This window comes from Carassius gibelio, chromosome A13, assembly GCF_023724105.1.
Source record: "Carassius gibelio isolate Cgi1373 ecotype wild population from Czech Republic chromosome A13, carGib1.2-hapl.c, whole genome shotgun sequence".
Classification (NCBI taxonomy): Eukaryota; Metazoa; Chordata; class Actinopteri; order Cypriniformes; family Cyprinidae; genus Carassius; species Carassius gibelio.
The window spans coordinates 17,257,753-17,280,993 of NC_068383.1; the positions used below are offsets into that span (position 1 = coordinate 17,257,753).

Here is a 23,241-nt window from a genome sequence, read left to right on the forward strand (position 1 = left end):
TGTTCTCTTCATCATGATATCTCAGCTTAGCACAAAATGCTTGAAGGCACTTCAAGCCTATTCTCTATTGTACACCATGGCTGAGCATCCAGGCATAATGCTTAATGTCCAGAGGGGATGAAAATACAGCAGCCTGCCATCGTGTCTCAAACTCTTTGCTCCAATAAACAGTTAATCGTCCTCCCGAAGGCCAAGACATGTAGTTTAGTTCCTGACAGGCAAAGGAGTTCATATGACAGCAATGTAGTTATTTATATTGTAATTTAGCAGACACTTTTGGCTGGAAATTTACCTGCTTCAGAGAATCTCTCCCTGTTGTACCATAACCCGATCTCATGAGAAAAAGCGACTTTATCAATGATGACAGATGATGTTGAATGTTTTCATGATATCTTTTTTTCATTTCACATTATATTGTTAAGAAAGTGTTTGAAACCAACAAACATTGCTAAAAAAACTGGTTTGTGTATAAATTGGTCTCAGTTCATAATATATGATTGCTGAAAGTATTCTCTAATAATCAGTTTGACTTCGCTGTTTGAATAGCATATCGCTACAGGTAGGCATATAGAGCGATGTTTCAAAAGCACAGTTGGCTGTTTTTTTCCTCGAATCAGCGGCCACGCGCCCTTTCTGTCGTTGCACATTAATTATTCCCACAGTCTCCAGGTAGGCTATTACCTAATGCGTTTTTCTCACGGTGCTCGGTGTCTTAATGCGTTTTCCGAGTTTCTAACAAATTATTCACTCTGTCTCGGGCGCGTGATGCACTGCAAATTGAATGATGGCGCGAAAGAGCACTTGAGTCGGCGCGTGCGTTCAGGTGCTCACATTTCCTCCCGCAAAAACTACGCACTCAGGGAAAACGCTAGGCGTATAATCTGTGCGCGACAGTACGTTCAGCTCCTCTGTATTTCCAAGGAAGACACGCGAAGTACTGCAATGAGCTGTCGTGTCCAGTGACCCGCTGGCAATGGGATCTGACCGGCATACTGATACGCTCCGCCAGCAGCGTCAGCACCGGGGAGCGCGACAGACGCCGCGCCACTTAGGTTTTCGTTAGAGTTGCTCATTTCTTTGCGTTTGTAGTATTTTGATGTTGGTCTCGTCGTCGCGCATGCGTTGCTGTGTAGCTGAAATTGCTGGAGTGCTTCTTCAGACTTTGAGCTACTGCTTCTCGGTCAGTGATGAGAGGGATGCTGGTCGCTCGGGATCACTGGCGCGCGGGGATCTTGTGTCTCCTAGTGCTCGTGGCTTTGACGGTCGGTCGCAGCCCACCAGCGCACAGGTAAGGCATAACGTGCTTGTGTGTGATCAGTCTGTCTGCATTCTCTGCGGAGTCATGTTAAACCAGCCTAACGGTTTGCTGTGTTTAGCTGGTCTCCCAGCCTATTGGCTGGTTTTATAAGAGGTTTTGGGGACTTTTCAGACGCTGAGGCTGAAAGCCAGATGAGCACGCGCTTGGCTATGCTGAGGAAGACCAGATAAGACCAGCTTGACCAGGCTGGTAGACCGGCTAGTCTAGGAGACAGTTAAATCCAGCTTGGCTATTCCACAAATCCAAATTTTAAGATTAAGCTGATTTCTCTGGCACGATTGGGTTACAATTTCTTAAATATAACACAATTCTTCCACAGTGTAAATGAACCAAGCAACATGTCATACGTCAAAGTCACTGTGGATAAACTACTCAAAGGCTACGACATCCGTCTCAGGCCTGACTTTGGAGGTAAAGGCTTTATATTGATTTAAAACACTTTTCCCTTCTCGCCAATGGATGTGACCATTGTGATGGATCATTGACTGTCATCAGGCCATGTAGGAGAGATTGTGGTGTCTGCTTGCTTTGCAGGTCCTCCGGTTGATGTCGTTATGAGTATCGACATCTCCAGTATCGACATGGTGTCAGAAGTGAACATGGTGAGTCTACAGGCTTCTTTGTTTGTTTAATAGATGGTGGGCTTTTAAGGAAAATGACATCTGTCAACGCAACCTATTAAGGCTACAGTGATAAATTAAGTGGGATATTTTCGAGATTCTACTGTTGTAGTCAACTCAGGAAAAAGCTACAGGCTACTGTTTTCTCTCCTGCTCTCATACACACAAGCACAGCTGACTGTAAGATTAGAGAGGCATAGTGTTCATTTTGCATTATGATTGCTTTGGCATTGGAACTGAACTGACATAAGCCTTTACTCTGACTCAGCAAAGAAGGACAAAATAAACAATTTTGATAGGAATATGCACATACTGTAAGACCCCATATATATGCACACCCACAGGCTAGAGTAGGTAGAAGTAATTGATGCTTAAACACAACAGTGATTTTAATGTGACCCTTAAATAGAAGATGATTTTTGTGAAGATGATCATGATGGTCAGTGGATCTTAGGATGTGTAATTAGCCTACGTTTATTGGCCAGTGTCCAATGGTATACTGTACTATAGATTAGAACATTTTTTGACTTAGGGGTTCCCCCAATTGTCTACCATATTATTGTAAACCTTGTTATTAACAGAAACTAAGGGCCAGATTTACTAAACAGAGCAAATTAGTGTGAGAGTGCAATCCCATAAAAACACAAATGAGAGTGGAAAATGTTACTGGTGATCTACTGACCATGTGCAAATTAAAGAACACAAATGCAGTCATAATGACTAACCCAGTCTACCAAGAGCAATGCAAATAATAAACGGAGCAATTTCAATAGGGTCCTTGCACCATCGGTGCGTGGGCATGAATTACTGTAGGGTCAAAAACAAGCAGAGCCGATGATAATCAGGTGCGGTTAATCTACTGACAACTAGTGATGTGTCGTTCGTGAACGAATCGTTCTTTTTGAATAAATGTTTTAGGTGAACGAATCTTTTAGGTGAACGAAGCGCTCTCGTTCACGTAATCCACTGACTCATATTTCTCGTTCACTGAAGTTCCTCCCTCCACAGCAGCGCGGCGCTATTAGCAGCGCATGCGCAGCTTGGTGAACCGGGTTTCATCCTGTCAAAGAGTTATTCAACCTCAAGCCAATAGCCTTCGAGTATGATATGTGACGGAGCATGTGATTGGTTGAATGTATTGAACGAATACGCCCTTCACTGAACGAGTTTCATTAGTCTGAACAAGATATATGCTGCATCGGAAAACTTTGGCAGGTGACTTGTTGCCTTACTGTCTTATCAGGCAATGACTTTGCAGCGTTTTTGCCCGAAGGCACCTCATGAAACTGATTTCGGACAGGCTTCTGAGGCGGAGTAATGTTTTAATGATCTACAGCAAAATATAGAGAGCTTTGGTGATAACTAAGTGGATTTCTTATTACTGCTATATTAATTTCTCGCTAGAAATTACATAAAAAGTGGAAAACGTTGTTCAGAAACATACATTTACACACAAACTGACCACCTACCGCAACTTTCAGACGCCATCTTTATTCTTTGGCTTAACTGTCACAGAATGGAACGCACAGGATTGTAGGATATCAAAGGCAGCGAAGCATACAACTATGCTGCCTTCAAAAACCGGCCAGATGAAGGCATCTCAGGAGACAGGAAATGAAGCTGATATTGATTTCGGACAAGCCTTGATGCCTTGCAATGGGACCTCCGAAGGCAGCATTTTTCAGTTTTCGGAGGCAGCCCTAGAGAGCTCGTTCGCGAACGAGTTGAATGAACTGGTACATAGCTTATCTGGTTCGTGAACAAAATTAATGAGAGTAAACTGGGTCAGTTGGCCATTTAGCATGTCAATCTCACAAAATGCAAAGCCAAGTTATAGGTTCTGTGCACATACGCTTGTTTTCATATTAAGCGTACAGAACATAATTCCACGTTTAATCCCGATTTATGAATGTGAATATATAGGCTAATATATGAACTGTCTGACCAAACAATTAAAATGCTAATAATGCAAGAAAACCTTGTGCTTTGTTTATCTGAAAAACGTAAATAGACTTTATATATTGAAAGCGATTATGCACACATATTAATAAAGCCAAATCAGTTTTTGTAACAAATGAATACGTTTGTTGACTTAACACATAACACATAACATATATTACACTCTTTTTCGCCACCTGCTGGCATATTTATTGTAATACGAAGAAAGAAATGGTCACTGAAAGAATCTGAACAAATCATTTTGGTGAACGAACTGAAAATGAACAAATCTCTTGAAAGAATCATAATTTCCACCACTACTGACAACACAGTTGCAAAATGGGTTAAGATATTCTTGGGGATGCAAAAACCAATAAAACTGACGGCCGCAAATCTTTGTAAACCAACTTGAATGATTCTTTTGTATACTCTCCTCCCATACATTTTGTATCTGGAAGGGAAACTCCTACAAATGCATATGCAATAAGGTCAGTCGCAAAAATAACTGTCCACTCCACAACTTTTCATTGCTCATCAATTCACTGTGTGTCCTTAGTAAATCCTGATGGTAGTTTTTTAACATCAGAAATGTAATGTTAATGTTGTAAGTAAATCTAGCTCTAGGCATGTAGATGTAAATAAGTAACCACAATTATTTTATCATAGGATTCAATAAGATTAAAGATTCTGCATTAGTTTGCTCTTCAATAAAAAATAAGATAAAATTGAGAGGAAAAAAAAACTATTTATCAGTGGCCATATTTTCTTTTTTATTTTATTTTTTTGGATAATTAATTTTTTATAAAATGTAATTAATCCTGTGATTGGAAGCTTGCTGAAGGCCCCCAGTGAACCCCAGTCCCCAGTTTTGAGAACCACTCCCTCATAATGGCCTTGAATTGGAGATTAATGCCAATCATTTTCTCTTCAAAGGGATAAAATAGTAGTAAGAATAACAGTAAAATGTGTTTTGAAATAAACTTCAGGTGTAGCCTTATGCATTTCCACTCTGAAGGCTGATGCACTCTGGCAGTTTTCTAGGATACTTTAGGTCTAAGGTTGAGGTTGTGTTGACAGTGTGTCACTTTGGCCATGCTAGAAAAAGCTTTTTTTGTGAATTATGGATAACGGGTCTGAACAAAAGCCATCTCTGTGGTGGTTTGTCATACATTAATTATTTTAGCAAGTGGGAGCCTTTCAGGGAGGACACATGGTGGTGGGAGATAGTGAGGTGCAGCAGAGAGATACTCAGCATTTGCAACAGCTGCTTCACGACTCTCTAAAAACAGATATTTCTCTAGGAATATACTTTTAAATAAAATATACAATTATTAGATTAAATGTATATAAGCATACAACCTAGAGCATTTTACTTGAGTTTCATTTCTTGTGACAAAGTCAGGGTACAATAAAACATCACAAATGTTATGGTGGAGTATGAAATGAATGACGAGTCATGATTTATAATGTAGAGTTGATTACATGCACTGTTGAAAGGACAGAAGGAATCAAAGATATCTTGAAGTGTTCATATGCACCATTTTGAAGTTCGATCTTAGTTTCCCATTCTTGCTTTTTATGCAGGTCAATGGTGAATTTCACAAGAATTGATTTTGATTTGTTTGAATGTAATGTAAACAAAAGTCAAGTCTGGTGAAGTAGTTGCTGTCATTTTTGTTTCTGCAGGGACTAGCATAAAGGTGTAGCTTTCATTCAGATCTGTTGTGATTTTTAGGGAGGTAGGCTGGAAAAAAATGATTCAAAATATGATTCCACATCTATATTGTGTTTAATCAAGCCATTAATATTGTTTAAAACCAGTGGACTAACATAAATGCATGAAATTACACCTACAAAATAATTTTAAAGGTTTGATCAGGCAGAAATTGAAATTGCAGGTTAACACTATTACAGGCTACCATGCCAATTTTTTATTTATCAGATCACTTATGGATTATTGATAAAAAATAATATATTAGTCGATATTGGAAATTTGATTACCTCATTTTTACATTAGATACATCTAGATTAAAGCTCACTTAATCTGTGGGAACTTTAATAATTTAGTAATACTATTTTTTCTTTCTGAATATTATAATGTGGTGCCTAGAATTTTCTAGTTTGTTTTTAATTGTAAGCATATAAGCATAAACATTTAATAACAGTGATTTATTGGTTATCGTCCATTAAATGAAAATAATCATCATCTTATTGCTATCAGACAGAATTTTAACATCAGTGCATCCCAAGTGCTTTTAGGAAATCAGAAATTGAACTCTAGTCACCTCCCCTCAAACTCTCTCATCCCCTTTCTCCTGCTTGTGTTTGCTTGAAATAGAGATATCGGCAGATGTGTTTTCTGTTGCTTTGCTTTTTATAGCACAGAAAACCAGGTTCAGAGAGCACTGCAAACCTTATCACACGAACAGGAAGGTGATTTGGGTGAGAAGTGAGAAAAAGCAGAATGACGTTAAACTAAAAGATAATCTACTGCAGCTTCGCTAAGAATATTGCAGAAGGTCAGCTGTTCTCAGTGCTGTCGCATAGCCAACTCTTGTACACTCCTGCATTGATTGTTAATTTACACCGCTGGTTACCTCAGCTGCCCTCACTCACCACGTCGTGACTGCAGTGTGAGGATACATGTTAAGTTTGCTTGATGTGAGATGCGGACTCTTGACTGCAGTGTGATGCTGGTGTTATTTTTAACAACTGGTCTGGACTTTAGGAAAATAGAATTTACTTTTACTTTGACAGTACACATTCAGGGTCTTAATGTAAATTATTGTCTTTTTAATAACAAATATTATAGTTTCATCTATCCTTTATGTCACTTAGGCCATGCAGCCTAATACTCAGCTAACAAAAATATGTTCTTAAGAAACATTTTGCTAATATTCTGTTATGAAGTTATGAAAATCAAGCATTGCGTTATTTCAGGCAGGCCACGTCAGTCAAGCTCGCATCAGCTGATAGTCAGCTGTTCCTGACATGTACCAATCCAGTTGTGACACTTATCACAGCAGTCCATTTAAATGCCATTCTCCAGCATCTCTTCTATCGCATCGCTGCTTGCAAATCAACTCCCTCCTCCAACCCCAACTCTGCATAACTGAACCTGTAATCTAATCTGATTTTTTTTCTTCTTTGTATACAGTACACTTTATTGCAAGTATTCTCTATCATGTATTTTGTAGTTTCTACAACTCATGTTAATTGTGAATTGTAATTATGTTTGCATATACTGCATCTGTTCTGGACCCCAGGAGGGTTTGACTTGGCTGTGTGGACAGGCATAGGGGAGTTTTGCCCTGAACAGAACCATACCACCAACACTAACTGTATGCTATAATTGTAATAAACCTACTTTGACAAAGTGGACCTGTCTGAAATGTTATTTCTGAATGTTTTCAGAACATTTAAGACCCGATAACTGAGTAAACTTTCCATTAACGTTACTGCAGGAGCAGCTGGGTGGATAATGTTAACCAATATCCAGATGGCTTGTTTAGCAATATCCAATAACCAAATAACCTGATTTACTTGCATTTGGTCTAACTTCATTCTAGTTAGGGCTGTGTCTATGCAATCATTAATCAATATGCATTTTTTTTCTTTTTTATATAGATTCAGGTTCTGAAATGATTCATACCAGTTCCTAAAAATTAAGTAAATTTTTCGAGGTAGTAAATAGCAAGTAAAAAGATTATTGGAGTACATCTTGACAAGAAAACTTTCATTCTTAAACTCTACTTAAGACTTCCATGTTTAATTCGGTGTGCAGTTTGCCATTTCTTTGTATTTATTTGTGAAATTTACTAGCAGTTTCTGAGTGAAAATTATTTGTAAACCAATTTTTTTCCCCCAGTATACCATCAATTTATAAAAAAAGCAATCATCTAAATAATCGAATTCCCTGAACTTTAATGCTGCAGCAACCTGCACCAAACCAAAGCAGATTGATTTCCAGTGATTGTTTCCCCCCAGCTGTCCTTGTCCTCAGCCTCAGGTTCTTTTTTCTTTCTTTATTATTTTATTTGCTACTTTTAATCCTGTTGTGATCCTCTCAAGTGAGTTTCTCTCTCAGCCTCTATTCTTCTGTTCCTCTGCGATGTCTTCAGTGTGATGGGCAAAGAGAAATTAGTTCCTTTTAGACTATACTGTCAGATAAGGCTGTGATACAGTAAGTATGGCCTTCATCCTGTGTATATGTGTATGATGTTGTGTCTGTCAGGGTGCTCTGTGAAGAAGTTGAAGTGCTGGAGTGTTGATTTTAAGCGGTTGTCAGGGGCAACAGCTGCTTCTAATAATAGAAGCTGAAGGAGGCATTTGTCCTAAGTGAACCTGAGGCACACCCATTCTCTCTCTCTTTCAGTCTTCTGTTTTCTGCCACACTCACATAAATACACTCATGTGTTGTCATCTTCATGGGGCTGCATCCTTCCCGTATGAAGAGCAGCTATGTGTTTCATTTATAAATGAAGGTTGATATTATAAGAAAGATCATTTCCTTTACCTGTTGATATACATTCACACATTTTAGCAGACATTTTTATCCTAAACAACTTACAGTGCATTCAGGACAAAATTTTTTACCTGACATGTGTTCCCTGGGAATCAAACCCACAACCTTTTGCACTGCTAACACAATGATCTACCACTGAGCCACAGATAAAACTCTAAAAACTATCACAATCCAAACCAGATATTAAGACCATGTGTGTAATATCACAATCATTGTATGAAGTGTTTACACATAAATATAGAATAATAATATTAACAGTACTAATATTAATGCATTTAATAAACATAATTTTATTTTAAACACACTACTGTTCAAAAGTTTGTGGACAGTACGATTTTTTAAAATAAATTAATGATACTGTTATTCAGCAAGGATGCATTAAATTGATAGAAAGTGACTCTTTCAGGTAAATGGTGTCCTTTTGAACTTTCTATTTATCAAATAATACTGGACAAAAATCACAATTTCCACAAAAAATATTAAGCAGCACAACTGTTTTCAAACTGATAATAAGAAATGTTTCTTGAGTAGCAAATCAACGTAGAATGAATTTTGAAGGATGATGTGACACTGAAGTCTGCAGTAAATTACATTTACATCATTTAATAAAGTATGTTAAAACTGATTTTTTTAAATTGTAATAATATTTAACGATGTTACTGTTTGTGCTGTATTTTTAAAGTGCAATTTATGTGAACATAAGAAAACTTCATTCAAAAACATAAAAAAATCTTACCAACCCCAATCTTTTGAATGGTAAAGTATGGTAAAGTATGTCAAAAGTACTATTTAGTGAGGTTATAAGGAGAAAGTATGGTAGATACTTAATGCCAAATGTGGGCGAAACTGCATGTATCATCTGTCCCTCTTGAAGGATCCCAAAGTTCTTGTCACTTGTTATTTTTAACAAGCTCTTAGTCATAGTAGCATTTCTAAAATTCAGTTAAAGGGTCATGGATATATGCAGTACTTTGTCTCAGAATAAAAATATTTTTTGGGACATTTTTTACCCCCAAAGGCATGTTATGAAGTGATTGCATAGGCATTTTTTAATCTGCAAACTGTGCTGGATGATGTGCGTGTGCTCTGTGAGAAGAATCTTAACAGAGACTAGTACAGATGAGTTTGGAGGAGCATTAGTGCTGGGACAGGACCTACCTGCACCCCTGTAGGGCTACTGAACCATCTGAAGTGCTTTTAGTACATCACACATATGGAGGTTACTTTGATTTCATCAAAATTATTTTCAATAATCATTTTTAATCATCACTGCTGTTCCTATTTAATGAAGTATGTTGCATAGTCCCTGGGTTAATATTGATTGAAACAAATTTTACTGCATTGCAGCAAACAGTATCTTGGGCTAAACGTAGGAATATGACCAGCTCGATTGCACAAATGCTTAAATAAAAAAGGAAAATTACAGAAATTAAATTACTTAAAAACATTAAGCCTATTTAGTATAATGTTTTCTGAATATTTTATTTTAGCTTCATCAGTTCAGATAGTCTCTTTAATTTGTAGTGTTATTTTACACAGTTTGTATCTTAAACTGTCGGGCAATAAATTGCACATGGCATTCAGCGCTAATTTCATACTTTTCTTGAAACTAGATTTGTGTGGGATGGAACTGTCCTGTTTCAATCACAGCAATAATGTCAACATGGACAGGTACAAAGAAAATATTATAGTCAAAAGTAAATTTTTCACTATTGTTTCTAAATCTCCACTATTTGATTATTAGATGTGATATGGCTTCTCACAAACTCAGTCTCTGCATGTGTAGGGAGTTTATCGCAAATTTGGGAATGCAGAGTGCACAAGGTTCTCTTTATTTCCATCCGCATACTTTTCAACATTTCTGTTTTAATAGTTCTACTTGAAATGTTATAAGCTAGGGGATCAACATTAGAAAGTGAGTAATTGAAGACATTAGTATTAATGTCACATGTAAGTTCCTGTTTTGCTTATTTGGTCCTTCTTGTTCCTGTCCTCGTCATGTGAATTCATTTCCAGTTGTGTTTGATTAATTAGTTTGCATTGTTCCCAGGTGTGTCCCATTAATTTACCCTATTTAGTTCTAGCCCATTGTGTCCTCCCTTGTCTGTAATTGTTTATGTCTGCATTGTTATGTGTGGTTCCCTGTTTCAATTGGATGAATCAAAGTGGTAAAATTCTCCTACAACTGTGTGCTCCTGCACCGTAGCACCACATGACAATTAAACTTGCAAAGTAAAATAAAATAGCTGATCAAATATTAATTTGTTACCTTGCATGTCACGTGAACATAAACCATCATCAGTGAACCCTAAATAACCAATTAATGAAAAATCTTGACTTGAGTAAATATTTTATGTCTGACAAAAAAGTTGAGGAAGTCATGGTCCACAATTATAATTCTTATTTAACGATGTCGGAAGTCATTGTGCTGTCTTTTTGTTCTATATCATTGTTGGTTTTAAAAGCTGAATAAAGTTGATTCTGGACTGCATTAGCTTCATAAGTTTTATTATAGTCTAAAATATGATTTTTTTTTATAGGGGTTTGTAAGTGTCTGAGAGACAGGGAGAATCCACTCCGTTTAACCTTCACTCTCATTTATCATGTTGGTTTAATGGGATCTCAACTTAATTTGTTTCACCACTTATTCAGCTGAGAAACGTGGCGACTGGGGGATGGAGTTGAAGCAAAAGCCTCTGTGCAAATGTGACTGCTTTTTTCAGTTTAACTTTTGACTTTACTGTTAGTCCCTACACATTTGGGATCTTAAGAGACTCTTTCCTTTTCAGAGCAAACCTAAATGAAGTGCATAGTCATGTAAGTGGCAATTACTGAGAGGAGAGCAGTGTTTCACATCTGGATGTACTGTTGGAACTGGATCTCATTTTGTTTCATTTCAGACTTGGTAAACTTGACTTCAAAGCATTGATGAATACAGATTTATTTATATTATTGTGGAGCATGAAGCACCAGGGCCACAAAGTTGTTATAATTGTTTTGTCTGCAAATGAGAGCTTGTCATCTTGGATGATACTTTGTGATTTTACACATCCGGAGGCAGTGGCTGTATGACCTTCAGCTGAGAAAAACAGGGTTAGCAAGGTCTTGGCTATGGGGAAGTGAAGCTTAGCCTCAAGGTGGTTAACATCCACTTATGCCAGATATGTCAGAGAAGGATACAGATGTCTTCCCTGAGATTACAAATGCAGACAGAAAAGGGAATCAAGATGGACAGCAGTGGTCCATTTTAGTTTGTGACATATTTACTTTAAATGTTAGTGGGCTGTGTTTGCATGTGCTAACAAGCATTCACGTTTTAACTGTTAAAACCACTGGAAAACATTCAATTTTCATTTAAATTTTTATCTTTTTATGTGTATACTCTGAAGTAACACTTAAAAATGTCATTGCATGAGCAGTCATATTTATGAGTGGGAAACTAGAGCTGCCGAATTGTTATGTTAAAAAAAAGACAAGTTTATTTGATACATTACTGAAAACACTTATCTATTCTGTATAGATATATACTTTGAATAACAATATATATAAAGTCTGTATTGAATCATAATGAATGATTTTGAAAGTTATTTGTATTGATATGCTGTATTTCAGTCATTTTAAAGCTGTGATGTATATAACTTATCTCTCATCTCATGGTTTGCTTGGTTCCATGTGTAAATAAGTGATAGAAATTAATTTTGAATTCAGACATACAGTTTGGTTTCTTGTTCACAATATAAACCTTGTTTCTAACTTGAATGCATGCCTTCTTTTAATAATAAATGCCACACTAGGAGGTCCGAGTTTTCCATGGACAGTACCCTTAAAGGCCGTGGTGAACTTGACAACCAGAAAGAATCTGAACACTTTTTTTCTTCATTATTAATTTTACATTTTCTTTAACACGTTTTGTTTAAAATATGTGCTTATGCTGTCTTTCTTTACAATAAAAGCCAATTGTTTTCATCTTTTGTATCTAATGCTGTGACAGTCTGGCATAAATGTGTCTGAGGTGTGGAATGGATGAAATGAACAGTTTTTGTGTGTGTTTTTCAGGACTATACCATCACCATGTATTTCCAGCAGTCTTGGCGTGATAAGCGTCTGTCCTACACAGGGATTCCTCTCAATCTTACTTTGGATAACCGAGTGGCTGATCAACTCTGGGTGCCTGATACTTACTTTATAAATGACAAGAAATCTTTTGTCCATGGGGTCACAGTGAAGAACCGCATGATTCGTCTGCATCCTGATGGGACTGTGCTCTATGGTCTCAGGTCAGTGAGTTTGTGTTTGTGCATCTTTTTTTATCTTCTCTCTCTCATGCATTATATTAATGTTTGATTCTTTTGTGAATGTGCATCTTTACATTTATCTCTGTCTGCATGTGTATGCTTTATTTTTGGCTGACCCTATTCCCTTGGCTGTCCTGATGGTGCTTTTTTAGAATTTAAGGCCCAGTGAGAGATGTGTATCCTGTCTCAGTCAGGGAATATATATTAAGGTCTGTTTAGCAAAGAAAGATGAGACTGTCTCTGTCCTGGTTAAACCAGGCTATTCTATTTGCATCCTATTCATCTCAATGGCAGTTGCTTGACTCGTGCAGAAGCCCTATGGAAGAACACAGGTTGAAATTTTTCCATTTTTGCTCATGGGACCACAGATCTTTTTGAGCCAGTTGTCTAAGATAGAGGTCAGTAATTATCAGAGCAAAGTTTGGATCTGGACCCTGGATTGGATTCATCCAGACAGCAAATTGTTTATCATAATTATAAATAAATAAGCTAAATAATTATAAACAGATATGTAAGAGAACCGAAAATGTAAACCACAGGTAAATACTGTATACAATTGTTCTAAAGTGTGGGGGTGTTTCAAGTTTTTTAAAGAAGTCTGAATAATATAGTAATAACTATATTGTGAAATATTATCACATTTAAACAGTTTTCTTAATTGATATTTTAAAATATAATTTATTTCTGTCATTACTCCAGTCTTCAGTCTAACATAATCCCTCAGAAATTATTCTAATATGATGATTTGAACATTATTATCAATGTTGAAAACAGTTGTACTCCTTAATATTTTTGTATAAGTCATAATTTGTTTGAAGATTGTTTGATGAATAAACTGATGGAAAAAAAATATTTTGATCAGTTTAATGAGTCATTGTTTAATAAAAGTATTATTGTTTTTTTTAAGAAGAAGAAACATAAATATGCTTTGATATCTTATGCAATTGGGCTTGTCGAGCTTCTATTACAGAAAAAGGGTGCATCAGTTCTGGTATGTTAAAGACTCTTTAAAAGAGAAATAACTTTCAGTAGTCACTGTTAAATTTGTCAAAACTAAATAAAAATATTAATTCAAGTCAAGTGTCTTTTTGCAGAAGGAATGCTGCAGTCCTATCTTTCTTTCCCTACACATTGGAGTGTGACATTAGATGTGCAGGTTTTATCTGACGGATATTCCCTCTCTATCTTGCTCAGTACTGCATTATTTATATCTAATGTACTATGCCTGAGAGGTATAGACATGTGCTACTCTATGGCATTGTGCACCTGTGAGTGTGTATCCATAAATATATGTGACAACTGATTAGATAACCATCTCTCTGCCATTCAGAAAAACAATACAGTATAACAAGGTAACCAAAAGTGTGTTTTTGTAAGGGTGGAGACTGTGTGTTTGTCAAGAAAAAGTGCTTTTTACCAAAATTCACTTAGGGAGTTAAGAAGCAATTCCATCATAAGTTGTCTAAAAGTGCAGCGGTCATGCACTGAAAGGCCACCGCGTGTGTTTCCCCATGTTAATTAAAGCTCTGTGTAATTAAGGTCCAGCCATAGGCATTTTAAAAAGGGGCTGCAGACATGACTGAGATGGCGTTAAGGCAATTACACAGCAGTGGAATAAAGAGGGATGACACACGAGAGTGGAATAAGGAACGCAGTGTTTCTGCACTGATGTTTCCAGCATCATTGATGCAGTAGTTCAGCATGAATTAAAGTTCAGCAAAGCTTTCCTGAGCAGCCAATGCTTTGAATATAAATCTCATTACAGGTGCAAGCAGGTGGCTGTATTAACACCATCTTCTCTGAAATGTACAACTTAAATGTTTCGCTTACCACCTCTGACATCTGGACAAGAGTTCACATTTTCTAAAATAATAGAACGGAAGTATGTTTGAAAATCAGACTCATACTTACCGGTACTTTAGACCTTCTAAGCCTCTGCTTTATTGTAATTTTGTTGATCGTTGTGTTGTTTTTTTACCTCATGTCTGTAGGATAACTACCACAGCTGCATGCATGATGGATTTGCGGAGATACCCGCTGGATGAGCAGAACTGCACGCTGGAGATTGAAAGTTGTAAGTGCTGTTTGTGAATGACTCAGCTGGCTTGAATGTATAGTCACAGTTTATAACATATACTGTATCAGTAATAACTGAGAAAACCTACCAAACATGCTAGTCCAGTATTCACTATAAGTATTACATAAAGATGCTGAAATTTCTTTATTGCATGCTGTTGCATGCAACAGTTTTGTGACAATGTAGCAAAAATACTGGTGCAATAAGTTGTGTAATCATAATGATTTTATGCATCATCTCATTTATCATGAAAAACACTTGCAGAGAATGCTGACTAATGTCTCTGTTTCATCTTTCTTTGTCCCTGCGACTCTTATTCTGTTTTTGCACTCTTTCCCCTCCTCTACTCCATCTCTTATAGTTTGTCTCTCGGTGTGACAGACAGTGTTTGTAATTGGGTGTCTGCTCTGTTGGGCAGACAGCCGTAGCCCTGTGAGGTTGCTGTCATGTCAGAGCTCTGAGATGCATATAACAGCATGAAGGAGAAACCTCAACACCAGCATCACAGCAGACATAAACCATGTCACCTTCACCACATGCACATCATCCATGGGACAAGATCAGACTCAATGTAATGTTGGAAAAATAGGGTGTTCTTAATGGGATAGTTCACAAAAAAATTTAAACTGTCATTTACTTACCGTTGTGTTGTTTAAAAAAACTGAGTTATTTAAAGGAGCTATGTGGAGGTATGAGCCAACCATGATGTAAAAAAAAGAATGACACCTCGACTGTCCACCACGGTTGCCTCTATCAGCCTGTAGGCTCAATTGTGTGTGGAGGAGTCGGGGCCCGAATTGGCGCGAAAATTCACAAAATGTGACGTCATGCGCGTTCTCCTCTACTTGGGCTTACAACCGTACGGCACACCAGCCATTATAGTAAGCAGCGGCAATAGTGTTTTCAAATGGACTCTGCGGATGGAAAGAAGCGACCAGCCTCCGGCACAATTCAGACACCCACAGACACTCCTCATAAGTAAAAAAAAAAGAAAAAAAAAAGCGTGCGCACTGAGAACGAGCATGAGACTGGATGCAGTTCCTCTAACGGCCACTGGTGTCAGTAATGGTTAGAAATTTCAGAACCTACGCAATGCTCCTTTAAGAATGTTATCAACATTGACTTCACTTGTATGGACAATTTCTCAAAACATTTCTCAAAATATCTTAGTGATTGAATAATTTATGGCAGAATTGTCATTTTTTGGGGCAGAATATCCTTTTAAAAGGGTCATCGGATGCTACATGCAATGTTTCAAGTTGTTTGAACTGAAATGAGTGTTGGCAATGTGTGTGTACACATGATAAAAATACACCCAGTGTTTTTTTTTTTTATCTCTTTAAATCATTTCCCCTTCCTCATAACGAGCCGATCTCAGATTCCTGACGACAGGCCCCTCCCACGATAGTTTGATTGACAGTGGCATTTTAGCACAGACTTATCTTATTTTAGACCCGCCCTGAGTGAGCATTCATCAGTTCACCATTGTTTTACCACTGGAGCAGATGTAGACAAGAATGGCTCCTAAGTTATTGAGGTGTTCTGTTGTTGGATGTAATAATAAATATAGCAGGTGTCATTTACTCCCGACATCTGAGTCGCTGAAGCAAAGTGGATAAAATTTGTTTCTGAAGGGAATGCACCCCTGATCTACATAAATGTGTCTATGTTCGCTCAAATCATTGATGGTCCAGCTTCACCAACAGAAGTGAGTATAAAGCTTTTTAATGAATCTTTGCAAATGGCCTTTCCTAATAATGTGCTAATTGGCAAGTTTCACGATAAATGCTGCTAAAGTAAACAGCCCCTCAGGGAGTGGCTCGGAAGAAAAGGGCGGAGTCAGCAGAGCTCATTAACATTTAAAGGAAAATGCTACAAATGGCTTGCTCTGAAAAGAGCTGTTTATGACAGGGTAAAAAGGGTGTTTTACACTACTATTGAGTAGTTTTAACCAAACTATGTTACAGACTTTTCATTAAGACCCTAAAGAATCATATCAACTTGTGGAAAATGGGCATCCGATGACCCCTTTAAACAAATCAGGGGTGTGTTTCCCAAACTAAGTTAGCAACTTTGTTGGTTGCAATGCAATTTCCCATTGCCAACCAACTAAGTTCCTAACAGGTTAGCAACTATGGTTTTGGAAAACACACCCCTGGTCAGGTGCATTTAATTTTAAGACGCTGATTTTGCCACCTTTACAAACTTTTTGTTTTTTACAAAACAAAAGTAAACATGTCAGTACAGCTCAGGAATAATCATTAAATCATTCCAAGCTATTATAAAACAATATAAACATAATGTGCCAGGTAACAGTGTTTATAATTTATAATTATAATTTAGCTTATAATCGAAATTTGTAGTTATTTATAAGCTTATATTTAATGAAAAAATATATAGAAACAAATTTGATAATTTTTTTCATACAATTATTTGGGCAGTTAGTAAGATGGATGTAGATAGATCTTTTATTTATTTAATGCCCTTTTTAACTTTAAAAAAAATAAATAAAGATAAACATGTAACAGGGCTTAATGCAAAAAGTGGAACCGTTCATTGGTTAACTTACTATTAATTTTTTTTTTTTTACTACAAGTGATCTGAATATCAATTTAGGTTATGCAACCAAAGTGTATTACTATTTGTAGAAAACAGTGACAATTAATCAAACACCAGTAGACCTTCAAGAGGATTATTGCGTTGCTCCAGTCACTCAGGACTCTAGGCTGATGTTTCTTTTGATTTAACTTAATAAAGAACAGGGAGAATTCACTATCACAAGACTTCATCCTCTAATTAAGCTTTAATGTTCTGCAGTACTGTGCTCTCCTGGAGATAAGCGCAGAGAGTCTGCAGGGACAATCTTGTCAGTTAGACCTCTCACACAAGTGTTCTCACTGCAGTCACATGCTGATTTACACCACTGACAACAAAGACTGTGGGAATGTGAGAGGAGCAGCTTTCCCATTGAGCCAGCGTGCTGTTTTGTGACTATATGTGTATTTGTGAATGTTTCTGTCCCTCTTTTTGTCTCTCAGATGGCTACACCACAGATGACATTGAGTTCTACTGGCAGGGAGGAAGTTCAGTGACGGGGGTGGACAACATTGAGCTGCCGCAATTCTCTATTATTGATTATAAAACACTGTCTAAGAAAGCGGTGTTTGCCACAGGTGCAGTGCTCTCCCTGCATGTTCATGAGATGAATATTCATCTTTAAAGATGAGTCAGCACTCCTCTGTCCTTCAGAACTACTGTATGCCAAGATTGCCTTCAAACCTGGATCATTCAAATGAAGTTGTTTTTTATTTGTAAGCACAGAAAAAATGATATGTGTGTAGTGTAGCTATGCTGTTCTGATATTAAAGAAAGAAAGAGCTGGCTGTTACATAAAGTCTGGTCCAATTTACAGCTTGTTTTTGTCAAGACCTGTCCACTTAGAAAGGAATCTGATTGACGGACATGTTAAACAACCAACCACACTGTATACTATATGCTCTACCATCAGTAAGATTTAAAAAAAATAAATGAATACTTTTATTCAGCAAGGCTACATTAAATGTATCAAAAGTGACGGAAAAGACATAATGTTACAAATGATTTCTATCTCAAATAAATGCTGTTCTTTTGAACTTTCTGTTCATTAAAGAATTCTGAAAAAAAATATATATATATCCATATTTCCATGAAAAAATTAAGCATCAAAACAGCATTTTAGAATGATTTCGGAAGGATCATGTGGCTATGACGACTGGAGTAATGGCTGCAGAAAATTCAGCTTTGCTATTACATGAATAAATTACATTTTTGAACAAATAAATGCAGCCCTGTTGAGCAAAAGAAACTTCTTTCAAAAACATTAAAAGATCTTACTGACCCTGAACTTTTGAATGCTGGTGTACTGTAAGGTTTTCCATCTGAATTGTTTGTGTACCACACTGACAGTACTTTCATTTCTCACTTTCAGGGTCATATCCTCGTCTGTCTCTCAGTTTTAAACTGAAGAGAAACATTGGGTATTTCATCCTTCAGACCTACATGCCTTCAACATTGATCACCATCCTGTCCTGGGTCTCTTTCTGGATCAACTATGATGCCTCCGCTGCAAGAGTTGCACTAGGTGTGCATGTTTTTGTGACATATCAGGACACAACTCTGTATAATGACATGGCTATGACACAGGTATTACAAGGAGAGGGTGACTTATGAGGACATAACCCATGTCCCCATTTTTCAAAACGCTTCTAAACCATACAGAATGAGTTTTTTTGAGGAAGTTTCCTGTGAGGGTTAGGGTTAGGTGTAGGGTTGGTGAAGGGCCATAGAATATACAGTTTGTACAGTATAAAAACCATTACACCTATGGGATGTCCCCACTTTTCACAAAAACAAATGTGTGTGTGTGTGTGAGGTAGACACAGTACTCCACACCGTCCAAAGTCATACACATTCATTGTGCTTCACCTTACTTCTTCCAATGCTTCTTAAATGTTTAGCTTTTTGAAACATTCTAACTCTGACTCTCTTTAGGGATCACCACCGTGCTGACTATGACCACTATCAACACTCATCTCAGGGAGACTTTGCCCAAGATCCCTTATGTGAAGGCCATAGACATCTATCTGATGGGCTGCTTTGTCTTTGTGTTCCTGGCCTTGCTTGAGTATGCCTTCGTCAACTACATATTCTTCGGCCGTGGTCCACACTTGCAGAAGAAAGTGGCAGAAAAAGCCACAAAAAGCAACAATGAAAAGTGTCGCATGGAGAGTAACAAAGTTCAGGTGGGTCTTTGACCTGTTGACCTACACTTCTTTAAATTATATTAGCCATAACAAGAAATTAATTATCTGCCTCAATTTAAATATCCACTGTATAATGTACAATGTATAAACCTTTTTGTGAGAAGAATCTCTAAAGCATTCCTCTTAACTTTATTAATTAATATTTATTAATATATTTGTTTGTTTTTTCATTAAAGTTTGATCTCCGTGGAAACATTCCCCTGACAAACCTTGACCTGCGCCTTAGTGGAGCAGAGATGTTAGGTGCTCTTGGGGACCCAAGGAACACCATGTTCTCTTATGATAGTGCCAGCATCCAATACCGAAAGCCCCTCACAGGTCGGGACCTCTACGGCCGGCCCACTGCCTCTGTCGAGAGGCCAGTGGCACGAAAAAAGAGTCGTCTTAGGAGGCGAGCCGCTCAGCTAAGGGTGAAGATTCCCGACCTGACAGACGTAAACTCCATCGACAAGTGGTCACGTGTCATCTTTCCCATCACCTTCACCTTCTTTAACTTAGTATACTGGTTGTATTATGTCCACTAGGGAGCAGCACTGACTCGACCCAGCCATTCACAAATCAGGTCAGGCTCTTACCCTCCTCTTGGTTTTGACTGTCAGTCAGACGGGAGGAAAAGGTGCATCCTGTAGGTAACCCTTCTCTGTAAATGATTAAACTATAAAGAATATATCATTTAAATCTATATTCTAATTTTTAAATAAGAAAAAATTACTACCCAACATTTAAAGGTGTTTAATGTAGATGTTGCAAATATTATTTTTAAATTGTCACTTGATTTTTGCACTTTGCTTTAGTAGAATCAGTTTCACTGACTGCTGAAACTACAGATTCACAGTGGGTTGAAAAAAAAAAAGGCTTTTCTTTAGAGACGACTGCACTGCAGCTATATCAGACAGGCTTAAATCTTTAAAACTGCATTTGGAAGTTGTTTTAAAGAGATAGTTCACCCAAAAATGTACTCATTTACTCATCCTCATGTCGTTCCAAACTTGTACGAGTTGCTGTCTTATGTTGAACATAAAAGAAGATATTTTGAAGATCGCTGGTAATCAAACAGTTGGTGGTTCCCATTTACTTCCATAGTATTTATTTTCCTACTATGGAAATCAATGGGAACCACCAACTGTTTGATTACCAGCAAACTTCAAAATATCTTCTATGTTTAACATAAAAAAGCAACTCATTCAGGTTTGGAACAAGAGGGTGAGTAAATGACAGAATTTTCATTGTTGGGTGAACTGTCCCATTAAGGCCTTAAAGGGATGTTCTTGGTTTATAACAAGCTCTATCAACAACATTTGTGGCATACATTTCTTTACCACAGAAAATAGTTGTAACTCATGCCTCAGGTTTTTATAATAAATAATTGCAAGTTACTTTTATCTGGTGCTTTCAAACCATGTAGATTTTATTAAACGTTAATCCCTTTTTTTGCAACAATGTAAGCATTTAGTTTTTTTTTTAGAAAACCAATAGTTATTCAGTATAGTGAAACGGTTTCTCTTTGAGGTCAATGTGACCCCAGCACAAGATTAGGAAGATTAGTAAGTCTTGAAGCATCAGCCTAATTCTGTTCGGTATTTGTGGTATTAGTATTTAATTGAGGTTACTGTAAGACACTAACAGGGGAAGTACATGAGCCAGGCAATTGAAATAATAATACTACACAACATAAGTAATTTATATTGGCATGACATGCTAGTAAACCTGAAAAATTGTAGGATTATATGCTCATGGAGACCTGAAATTGATGTATCAGTTGTACACTGCTTACACAGAGCAAACTCCACTTACAAGACTATCATATACTTTTACAGTTGCTCAATATAAGTTAATTTACCTTACCTAAAACAGTAATTTCTTCAAAAATTATTGTATAGTCAGTTGATGGAGCTTAACTTGAATGAAAACCTGGAACATTACTTTAAAATCAAAACCGTCTGTGTAAGTTTGTTCATAAAAGCATTTCCTCAGTTTAGACACATCACATATTGTAGTTTGTCTTAGTAAGACTTTAGCAATACTCTGCTACCAAGAAATGGGTTTAAAGCTCATAATTTGAGTTACAGTATTTATAGGGCTCAGTTTAGAGTACATCTAAAAATATATATTGTCTGCAGCTTGTGTGTCTATATGAAGACACTTGTTCTCTATTATTAAATGTAGTCAGTCTGCCAGGAACGGATGTCCTTGCATCAGTATAACAACACATGATGACAAGCAGGATGGGAGTTTAACGTCCACACAGTAGGAAAATCTGTACATAAAAATATATCAGGTATTGAAAGATGAATGATGTCGTCATCTTTTTCTCTACTTTTTCTTTTAAACCAACAAATCCTGCCTATTTCATTTATAGCAGAAGTTGTGTTTTATGTAGAGCCCAATATATAAAATCTTAATTCATTAGCAAGAGGTTAAAAGGCAAAAGTGGTTTCAGGAAAGTGATATATTAGTTCCCATTGTTCAGTATTTGACACAGCATTCCCAAAACGATTGTGATTGAAATGTAGCTATGATTTTAGATATGGGCAGTGTTTTATGGATGCAGTTATTATATCTGTTTATATAGGAAGTGACTTCACAGTATTTACAGTATTTAACACATTTGCATTTAGCTTTAAACTACTATTCACTGCGAGTTATATATTAGCCAAGCTCACCAAAATGGCAGATAGGACTTACTAACAAATTAGATTTTCCTTCTTTACGGCTGAACTTGTGCCTTTTAAGAAAAAAGAAAAAATCATGTATTTTACATGGTTTAGCATACAACAGCAGAGTCGAAATAATCTGAATGGATTTCCACTGTTCTATAAAAGTAATATTAGCACACATATTCAAAAGCAAAGGTACTTTCAAGGCCTTTTCCAATGCCCTGCATTAATATTCAGTATATTATAAATACACAAAATGCGTTTGGCAAGTAAGTGAATTGCTTGCATTGCAACACTCTTTTTGTTTCAGTGACAAGTTGACTGGGGCATCATCTGGTTTGTTTTTGTCCAGAAGTAAATTAACTTTATGAAATTCTCCATTAAAGCTAATCAAGAGTGTCAATGTAAAAACAAAGCTTATTCACATATGCTCAAACCAGAATCAGCATGAATACACAAACACATACACATAAGAGTGAAGTTATATTGATATTTTTATAGGCTATCTATCACTTATACATTGTGTTTTGGCTTGGGATGCCTACAAAAGCAAATGCCAAAAGAAAAAAAAGTGTTTTGTAAACAGGTGTATGATTTCTGCAGTTGCATTCATGCTATTGGCCAGTGGAGTGGGTTGATGGATAATTTGCTGTCACTTAATGAGACAAGATGCTTGTATTTGAGTTTATGTATTTAAGGCTGGGACTGCTTCCACAGTTGTTCTTAAGGATACTTTATTTTAAATCATAGACATTTTGAATGAATTTAAATAAAATATCTCACCAAGCTTAATGTGAAGAGCTGTTTTTTGTACTATATTGCTTTCTTGTTGCATAACCACATGGCATTGGCATTTTGTGAGCTGGAAAGTCTAAAAGTCAATGATGGACGCTGAATTAACTGAGGATTGGAAAAAAGGGCTAATTGTTCTCATAAACAAATCGCCCTTGACTCTTCAGGAATTTGAACTATTAGGATGATCAGACAGTAATGAAGACAAAATTTCATT

At 36.9% G+C, this 23,241-nt stretch overlaps 1 protein-coding gene across 3 annotated transcripts; it reads left to right on the plus strand.

Moving 5' to 3' along the window:
• The first annotated feature begins 435 nt into the window (after nt 1-435).
• Nucleotides 436-20,561, plus strand: LOC128026340 (gamma-aminobutyric acid receptor subunit beta-1). 3 transcript variants are annotated; one of them, XM_052613373.1, is made up of 9 exons: nt 436-1,288; nt 1,638-1,729; nt 1,853-1,920; nt 12,458-12,678; nt 14,688-14,770; nt 17,812-17,946; nt 18,741-18,893; nt 19,304-19,554; nt 19,752-20,561. In XM_052613373.1, exons 1-9 carry the CDS (start codon nt 1,188-1,190, stop codon nt 20,097-20,099), a joined length of 1,452 nt encoding a protein of 483 aa, XP_052469333.1. In that variant the 5' UTR covers nt 436-1,187; the 3' UTR covers nt 20,100-20,561. The 3 variants fall into 3 exon arrangements, with proteins under 3 accessions (XP_052469333.1, XP_052469335.1, XP_052469334.1); XM_052613374.1 differs by having other exon boundaries at nt 1,170-1,288; nt 1,430-1,729; XM_052613375.1 differs by lacking the exon at nt 17,812-17,946.
• The last annotated feature ends 2,680 nt before the right edge of the window (nt 20,562-23,241 follow it).

What these genes read in the sequence shown, in the direction of transcription:
- LOC128026340 (XM_052613373.1), top strand. Translation starts at nt 1,188, where the DNA reads ATGAGAGGGATGCTGGTCGCTCGGGATCACTGGCGCGCGGGGATCTTG. An exon ending in CGCAGCCCACCAGCGCACAG is followed by an intron (nt 1,289 to 1,637) that starts GTAAGGCATAAC and finishes ATTCTTCCACAG; the next exon opens with TGTAAATGAACCAAGCAACA. An exon ending in TGGTGTCAGAAGTGAACATG is followed by an intron (nt 1,921 to 12,457) that starts GTGAGTCTACAG and finishes TGTGTTTTTCAG; the next exon opens with GACTATACCATCACCATGTA.